Below are 9,629 nucleotides of genomic sequence, written 5' to 3' on the forward strand. Positions count from 1 at the left end.
TATCCATAGAACATTGCTTGAGTATAAACCCAGACAAGTCTATGGTGATGCTCTTTGGGAGACAAAAAGCACGTATGCTAGCTCTTTCTTTCTTCATAAATATTAACAAGAAACCAATAAAGGTCAGTAACACCTCTCGCAACTTGGGTTTAATGCTTGATAGCGATTTAAGATTCCGTGAACATATTACTAATAAAGTTGGGAAATCGTTTGCTGCTCTGAAAATGATATATGCTAGTAGATATTTGTTGACGACATCAAATAAGATAAGATTATGCGACAGTTTAATACTTAGTAATTTTGATTATAGTAGTACTGTATATGGTCCTTGTCTTGATACTGATACGGCATGTCAAATACAGCGTGTACAAAATTCCTGTTTACGAATGATTTATAAACTTATTCGACGAGAACATGTTTCTCATATGTTACAGGTTGCTGGCTGGTTAAACATGGCTAATAGAAGAAAGTTTAGATTGCTTACTTTTTATCATAAACTTTTAATGTTGCGAGAACCACGTTATTTAAGTGATAAAATAAGGTTCAGAACGGATATCCACAATCTAAATGTTAGAAATAAGGGCCTAATTTTTCCTCCGCAGCATACAACAGCACTATTTCAAAGATCATTTACTTTCACCCCTGCAATCCCCTACCGGGAACTTTGAAATCGGCACCACCAGCGGTATTTGCACGCAACTTGAGATCTATTTTATTCAGTGAACAGACTTTGTTATGATGAGTGAGCACTATAATTAAAATTTTAACGTAAGATGTAGGCAAGATATAGAAAAGGGAATATTTTTGTTTTGTTTTTCCGTATTATAGATTAGTTTTCTTTAGTTATTTTTAGTTTATAACTCTTTGTCTTTTGGTTTTATTTTTAAGAATATTTGTTTTTTTTTCATTTGTTTATTAATTTTGTGTTTTTTTTTGTTTATGTTTGTATATAAAACAGGGTTGAGTGGAAGAGAAGGACTTAGGTCCTTAACTACGCCCTGTATACTTATACTTTCATTATTAAGTTATAGATAATGTAATGATTTCAATTAATACAAGGCATTATTATTATTATTATTAAGTCTGACCGCCATGACCCTCTCACAAACCTTGGATAATATAGGCAATATACTAATTGGCCTCAAGTCCCCCCAATTCATGAGGTTACGGCTAGATAAGAATGGAGAAGTAGTTCCTATATATGAACCATCGCAATTGCTACATGAGATCTTAATTTTTTGTCCTTGGGTCCAAAATTTGGTTGGTACCTGATACGACTTCGATTTCGGTTCTCAAATTGCTTGCAGAGGTTGAATTAGTTATTAAGCTGGCCCCTAAATGCGAACAAAATGTAAAGAGGGCACGTTGCACCAAGTTCTGTATATGCCTTTCTAGTTACTAATAATTGGTCCTCCAGTAACAACTCCAGAGATAACTCTAGTTGTTGCCTATCCGAGGTTATGTATCATCGGAGTTGGCCATTAATTAAAGAAGAAACTGCTCGTTTTCCCATACAAAGTACTCGAATTTCGGGGGCAATTGAGGGAAAAACAAATAAAATTAGTTATCATTTATCATTAGAATTTAAGATAGGTGATTTGAATACGTGTGACGACTTATGAACACAAAAAAAAAGGAACGATATAGTCGATTAGCAGTTTAATAACTAACGCAGGTCCTCGGCCGGCCCAGTGAAGACGGGTAGGGTTATTTATAAGGCGCCACACAGTTAACCCTGCGTTGTCCACGAACTGTGACGTGAGGTGGTAAAATGATGCTATCGACACAAGTGGACACAAACACAAAAAAAAATAACAAAACAAAAAAAAGTTCGAGATATTTTAAGTTGCAAAAAAAAAATATTTATTCGGTAAAAAAAAAATAATAATAATGTAAATAAAAAAATATTATTATGATATACGTAAGAAAAAAAATGTTGTTGTCCAACGAACGTGAAGCAACAAAAAAAGAAACGAATTGTTGGCGTACCAAAAAAAAAAAAAAATTGTAATAAATGACCAAAACAACTACGCAAAAGAAAATAATAAATTGAATTGAATTACGCGTACGACCCGTACCCCTGATATCAGTGTGGCGTCGAGAAAGAAAATAAAAAAAAACTAATTCGTGAAACAAAAAAAAAGTACGCCAAAATTTTACAATAAAAATTATTTTGTTTGATTTAACAGACAAAAATACTGAATATTCTCAATCTATGATAATTTAAAAATATAAAAAAAATATATTTAATTAATTTAATTGATTTAAGATTTAAAGAATTTAATTTAAATTGTACTAATTAATTGAACAAAAGCTCACCGGGAAGCGGTATATAACAAAAAAAAAAAACAAACGTTTAGGTCTGACCTTGTCTTGACCACGTGTAGACGATCCAAGCAAATTCTTCCAGCTCCAGCGACAATCTCCTCCGATTCAGGGAAAGGAAAACTTAATAGGTGGTGGCAATGCAACCTCGACCAAAATCCTCAAGGAAGAACCCCTCCGAAAAGGTAGAACTTCGAAAATGGATTGAAAATCTCACAAAATAACCAAACTTCTGTCTCGAAAATGTTACAGAAAGGTTGCCAAAATTTATGCTTTTCAATTAAAATCTCAGATCTTCGAGGTTTAGTCAGAAAAACTTAGAAAAGTTTCAAAATACGGTTTAATCCGGAGTAATCCGATAATTGGACGTGCAAAAACGTTACCAATAAGTTGCACAACACGTAGATGAATCCCAAAAATTTGGATTAGGAACCAATCACCACGCGAAAAATTCAAAATGGCTTTACCAAAAATCCTAACTCTACGTGCGTACACGTACTGATCTGACTTGAAAAGAGGAAGAGAAAATCTTACACAGACGATAAATATCCTCAAAAAATCACAAAAAATTGATACTTGCGCACAAGCAAGAATAACGAAAGAATTAACACCATCTTTTAGGGGAAACGAAGAAGTAAAATAAGTTTAGAGGAAAATAAATTGAAAATGAAAAAGGAAAATTATGAAAGGAGATCTTCGGAGAATTGTCGCTGAAAAGAAAAATTAATTAAACAAAAATTCAACAAAATAAACAAAAATAAACAAAATAAATCATCGCGAAATTTATGCAACTCAAAATACTCGATAACAAAATAAAATATCTAACCCAAAATAAAATTAAAACGAAGAATTAGGAAAGTAAAGGTTAAACACTCAAATGAAACATTAAGGAAAAATACAACCGTAACATTCCCCCCCTTACTTCAAGAAAGTTTACTCAGTAAACTTTTATCAACCTAGGAACTATCTAGTTCCTCCTCATCAATCAAACTACAAACGGCTGTCTCCAAATTAGGGATAAAGAGAGGAAATCAAAACAAACAACCCAACCCCCAAATATAACAACAAGATTTCGGAACCATCCACCTGGTCCACCACTTGCCCAAAGCCACCAGGTCTTCGGCAAATCGGCCGGAAGGATAAGAATAAAAATAATAAGAAAAAAATAATAAACAAAAGATTAGGGAGATTAATGTGGATTTGGCTACGTACGCGCAACGGCTACTCAAATCTCTTGCGTCCATAAACAAAAAAAAAATGGAAATCATAAGATAGTATAAAAAGAGAAGATTAGAAAAAGAACAATTAACAGGCCTACCCGGATTTACAATTGACCGCAGTCTTCAAGACCGGTAAAGGCGAAGAGATACCTAGAGAAGGTAGAAATGAAAAAGAAAATTATACAAAACAATACGGCTTACAAGAGATCGAGCCACGGTCACACAACGCTCCAAACCACACACCGCAAACCAAAATCCGTAAAACAGAACTCTTCGTGAAGCGAAGATATTCCAAAAACAAAAAAAAACGACTCTAAAAGGACAACAAAAAAAGGTTTATTACTACAATTAAGGATACAAAGTGGAAAAGGATTGGGAAAACAAAGAAGGGTTGATGATCCGAACCCACCCCTTACAAAAATAAGGCACCCCCACAATAGTAAACATAAATCCACCAAGTGGATTAACCAATGACAAACTACCAAATCAGAAAACGAGGATAAAGATGGATACGGAAACCAAACTGTACTCGTAAGTACCAAAAAGCTGAAGGCTACAATAATTTTCGTCCCAAACAAAAACTCAACGGGGACTACGAGGTTACAAACGTGCTGTACGTGCATGGGGACAAGGCGTAAAATTTTTTAAAAGTTATAATAAGCAAACACGGAGGGATATAAAAGGGGAATACTTAGGGCTGCACAAAACCCTTTACAAGTCTGAGTTGAAAATCAAACGAAAATAAGGAAATCTCAAAAGAAACTTCTTTAAATGACCCAAAATTCCTAAGAATAGCTTACAAACGGGAATGGAAACATCCGGTCTTCTGGCGTATTATAAGGCCCCAACCAGGTGAGCCAAATCATACAGAAAAACATACAAAAGTCTAACACCTAATACAATAAAAGAAAAGAAGGAATCTACCAAACTAATCCCGTAAGGCATAAAGTTATACAAAAAACTTCAACAAAAGATTGACCGCAGAATCCCCGAAAGAAATACTAATAAAAAAAAGAATCCAAAATAACTCCAAAAGAATCAAAACCAACGCGAATCAACCTAAAAGTGGTAACCTTCCTACTCAACAGGACAATCACAACCTACATAACCATCAAACAAAACAATTCAATCCTCATTTTCTGGGACATTGGAAGAAGGTTTCAAATCCTTAGCATGCCAAACACCCTTGACAACACCACGTTCATCCCTCAACTCATACGTCCATGGAGACACTCTACGATGAATATAAAATGGTCCTACAAACTTAGGTGCAAGTTTCGCGCTATAAAACTTAGCGGCATCGGAAAGGACAAAGTTTCTACGCCAAACAGGTTGATTTAACCAGTATTCAACATTACGTCGTCTAAGATTATAACTATTTTTCGATCTTTCAGCAGCTCTCCGAATCCTGACCTGAATATCCTTAAATAATTCCTGAAATTGATGAGCACGGGCATTAACATCCAACACACCCTGATTTGTATCTACCAACTGCTGAAAATCAGAACCACACAACACCATCTCACGACCATGGTTGACAAAATACGGAGTTACACCAGTGACCTCATGACGAGCGGTCCTAAGAGCACAAGCTATATGAGCAAGATGATCATCCCATACACGATGATTATCGGATACATAGGAAGCAAGCATTGTTTTAATAACACGATTCGTCCGTTCTATGGGATTAGCCTGAGGATGATAATGAGCATTAAACCGAATACGCACACCATAACGCTTCATCAGCTGACCAAATTCCCTGCTACGCATCTGAACACCGTTGTCACATATGAGAACCTGCGGAGCACCATATAAAAGAAATACATTCTCCTCGATAAGTCGACAGATCGCCGGGGCAGTAGCACGTCGAAGGGGAAAACACAAAGTGAATTTACTAAAATAATCGCCTATGACCAAAATAAAGGCATGTCCACGATTTGACCTGGGGAGAGGACCTACTAAGTCTAAAGATATCATCCTCCAGGGACGGTCTACCTCGGGCTGAGTCGCAAACAACCCTGCCGGCCGTTTCTGCTCGGGTTTAACAGCCAGACAAGTCTCACATCGCCGAACATAAGAGGCAACATCCGAGCGCATTTTCGGCCAATAACACTTCTGAGCTAAACGAAAATAGGTTTTGTAAATCCCCAAATGACCAGAAGTAGGGGCATCATGAACCGCTCGCAGTTTCTCTAACCTGTGTTCCTTAGGTATAACTAACTTCCAACTATCCCCACCATCCAAACCAGGAAACTTAGACTCAACATACTTATAGAGCTGACCGTCGGACACTCTCCAATTAGGAAATTTCAAAGGCTCACCTAAAACCGACTCATACACTCTTTTCCACCATTTGTCCTGAATCTGCTCAATCTGCACACAATCAACAATCGGAACTGCACGTGAAAGAGCATCGGGAACTACGTTATCCTTCCCCCTACGATGAATTATACGGAAGTCATACTGCTGTAATCTTACTGCCCAACGCGCTAAACGACCTACCGGATCCCTGAGATTCTGAAGCCAAGCAAGGGAAGCGTGATCAGTGATAACCTGAAACTGAACACCTTCGAGATAAGGACGCAACTTTTCGATAGCCCAAAGGACAGCGAGACACTCCCGTTCAGTCGTGGAATAATTACGCTCTGTACGCAAAAGGGACCGACTCAAATAACACACAACATGTTCCTCGCCATTGACAACCTGCGACAGAACCGCGCCAATACCGTAACCTGAAGCGTCAGTCTGAAGAATGAACGGCCGATCAAAGTCGGGGCAAGACAAAATAGGAGCAGAAATAAGTTTCTCCTTCAGAACTCGAAAAGAATCCTCACATTCCGGAGACCAGACAAATTTCCGGTTTTTCCTCAATAAATCCGTGATGGGAGCTGTATAGGTGGAAAACTGGGGAACAAACTTCCGATACCAAGACATCATACCAAGGATTCGACGCACTTCTCTGACATTTTTAGGAACAGGAAGCTCTATAATGGACTTAATCTTTTCCGGATCAACCTGAAGACCTCTACTGCTCACAACATAACCTAAGTACTTCAGTTCCGGGCGAACCCATTGACATTTCTCACGACTCACCGTGAGCCCAGCAACCCGAAGTCGTCTCAAAACCTCCCGCAACGTCTCGACATGTTCCTGGAACGTCGACGTAACCACCACAATATCGTCAAGATACACAAAAGCTCTCGGCTCCAAATCCGCTCCAATCACCTGATCAATAAGACGCTGCCAAGTAGCCGGCGCATTGTGGAGCCCAAACGGCATCCTCGTAAATTGGAAAAGACCCCTATTCGGAACAGTAAAAGCTGTAAATTTTTTGGAATTCTCGTCGACCGGAATTTGCCAGTAAGCAGACTTAATGTCCAGAGTGGATAGGTATTTCGCGTTTCTCAATTTATTTAGGGTGTCGGACACATATGGTATAGGGTAAGCATCACGCTCAGTGACGCCGTTGAGTCTACGGAAATCAACACAAAAACGAAAACTACCATCTTTTTTTTTAACTAACAGGATTGGACTACTCCAGGGACTATCTGATGGCTCTACAACACCTAAATCCAACATATTCTGAAGTTCCTCGTCAATGTGTCTCTGAACAATAGGATTTACAGGGTAGTAACGTTGTTTTATAGGTTCCGCGGAAGTACGAATCACATGTTTAACCAAGCTGGTACATCCCAAACCATTCCTTTGGCCCTTAAAATGATCATTAAGCATGTCGTCGAGTTGTCGTCTCTGCTCGTCGCTAAGACTCGATAAAGAATCAGTACTTTGCGCTTCGATGGAATCACAAAACGTCCACTCTCCGCTACGCAAATCAGGAACTATACCCATGGCTCGCCAGAAATCAACACCTAACACCAACTCATGTTCCACTCCAGGAACCACCAAGACATTCAAGATCCTCACTCTACCACGGAGTACAATCGGTAAAGAACAACTTCCCAACGACTCACATTTCTGACCATTCGCAACAGTACAGCAACCCCTTGCAGTATGCATCACTACTGCCACAGACTGTAAACGACTCCAACCAGATCTTCCCAAAATAGTACGCGACGCTCCACTATCCAACAATCCCTTAAACCCCTGACCTAAAATAACGACATCAAGATAAGGTCGCTCATCACCCCTTGCACTATCGACAATAAAACTCAAAACACTCTGCATACGGATATCAAGATCGGTCGATTTTGATGACTCATAGGAAGGACGACCATTCACTTCCGCCGATTCCCGTTTCCCGAACACGATGGACAACTCCTAATAGTAAAATCTAATTTTCCACACCCATAACACCTTTTCTGGAACCGTTCTGGACAAGAATTTTTCATATGACCCGCCTTACGACAGTTAAAACAAATAATGGATGAACGTGTTCTAACAGGCGATTGAATTGTCTCGCAGACCTTGTCGACCACTACAGTCGCCGAAGAACAACCCGGTGAAGAAATCACCTCCATACAGGCCAAATCGGTCTCCATCACCTTGGATCTCGCCGGAGGAGGATGATAGGTTTCCACAACCGCACGCTTATACTCTAATTGTCTACAAACACGGCGAAGTTCGTCTAATGATTTCACCTCCACCATAGCCAAATGATGTTGATAATACGGAGCAAGGTTTTTCAGGATTAACTTCAGTTTCACGGACTCACGCAACTCATGACCAGCCTGTTCCAACCGCTCGAAAAACACATTCATGACGGCTAAATACATGCCAATCGACTCACTCACACCTTGTGTACGTTGCCTAATTTCCTCGAAAAGTCGTTCCTCGTAATCGAAGGGCTGAAATTCCTCACGCAAAAGCTCGACCAATTCTTTCCAGTCGGAAACGCGCTTACGTGTAGACTGATACCACACCAAGGCCCTGCCACTAAATAAATCATACGCAGAAGCGAACAATTCACCCGCACAAACATTCCTAGCCACTCGAAGCTCCTCCACCTGAGATAAAAATGCACTGAGGGACAACCCCGAAGAAGAACCATCAAAAGTTAAACCCCATTTGGCCACCGGTATCGATTTCCTAGCTGGCGTAACCATCACACCAGAAGCACCACCTGAAACGTTTCGAGAATCAGTATCGTCGTCGTCGGAACCAGAACCTTCAGAACTCGTTGGCAATTCAATCGGCGAGAGATCCAAGACCCCACCAACTGCTGACGTACTACGTACGGAAACCGCTTTCGCTCGAGAATCCAGATCCGCTCGAAGCTTATGAAATTTAACCAATAATTGAGTTCGAGATGTTTTCTCGGTGTTCAAGGCCGGACGTGATCGCTCAATCCGCCCAATGTAATGCACCAACTGAGCAGCTAACCTCCTGTAAGACGGCGAAGACTTAAGATCAGCGAAGTCAGCCACCAACGGTCTAATTTCATCGTAACCCTCATTAAGAGCCTGTAAATCAACATCAAAAGAAAACGGGTGAGCGGGGTAATCCATTTTCCGTCCAGTTTTCTCCAAGGAAATCATACTTCTCAGCACACCACGCATCTCTTTCACCGTGGCGACATCACTCACACCCCTTACAGCAAGCTCGTACGTTAACATAGACTGAGTCAAACGGGAAATATCTAAGGGCTTTGCCATGGCTCCTGTGCGAAAATGTTATTACAAACAAAAAAAAAATAACGAAACCTCTACAAAGGAAAATCAACAAATAGATTTCCGGTGCTTTCCCCGAAATACCAAAAGAACAATCGTCCACCTGAAAGAACGCTATCAAAAAAAAAAAATTGTGCCTGCAAAAGTGGCCCAAATGGCCCCCAAAAAAAAATGATATGTCCCCACGTTGGGCGCCAAAAATTGTGACGACTTATGAACACAAAAAAAAAGGAACGATATAGTCGATTAGCAGTTTAATAACTAACGCAGGTCCTCGGCCGGCCCAGTGAAGACGGGTAGGGTTATTTATAAGGCGCCACACAGTTAACCCTGCGTTGTCCACGAACTGTGACGTGAGGTGGTAAAATGATGCTATCGACACAAGTGGACACAAACACAAAAAAAAATAACAAAACAAAAAAAAGTTCGAGATATTTTAAGTTGCAAAAAAAAAATA

The 9,629-nt window shown here is 39.7% G+C and overlaps 1 protein-coding gene across 1 annotated transcript; it reads right to left on the bottom strand.

Moving 5' to 3' along the window:
• Nucleotides 1-5,604: 5,604 nt before the first annotated feature.
• Nucleotides 5,605-9,157, bottom strand: LOC139429551 (uncharacterized). Its single transcript, XM_071195373.1, has 3 exons — nucleotides 7,904-9,157; nucleotides 5,743-7,823; nucleotides 5,605-5,665 (listed from the first exon to the last, which is right to left on the bottom strand). Exons 1-3 carry the CDS (start codon nucleotides 9,155-9,157, stop codon nucleotides 5,605-5,607), a joined length of 3,396 nt encoding a protein of 1,131 aa, XP_071051474.1.
• Between the last annotated feature and the right edge of the window lie 472 nt (nucleotides 9,158-9,629).

Source organism: Onthophagus taurus, chromosome 1, assembly GCF_036711975.1.
Source record: "Onthophagus taurus isolate NC chromosome 1, IU_Otau_3.0, whole genome shotgun sequence".
NCBI lineage: Eukaryota > Metazoa > Arthropoda > Insecta > Coleoptera > Scarabaeidae > Onthophagus > Onthophagus taurus.

Bases quoted from the DNA above. Each gene is read 5' to 3' on its own strand.
- LOC139429551 (XM_071195373.1), bottom strand. From the start codon at position 9,157: ATGGCAAAGCCCTTAGATATTTCCCGTTTGACTCAGTCTATGTTAACG. The intron at 7,824-7,903 runs GCGGGTCATATG...TTTTACTATTAG, and splicing joins TTTGTTTTAACTGTCGTAAG to GAGTTGTCCATCGTGTTCGG. The intron at 5,666-5,742 runs GTTAGAGAAACT...ATTTTCGTTTAG, and splicing joins GTTATACCTAAGGAACACAG to CTCAGAAGTGTTATTGGCCG.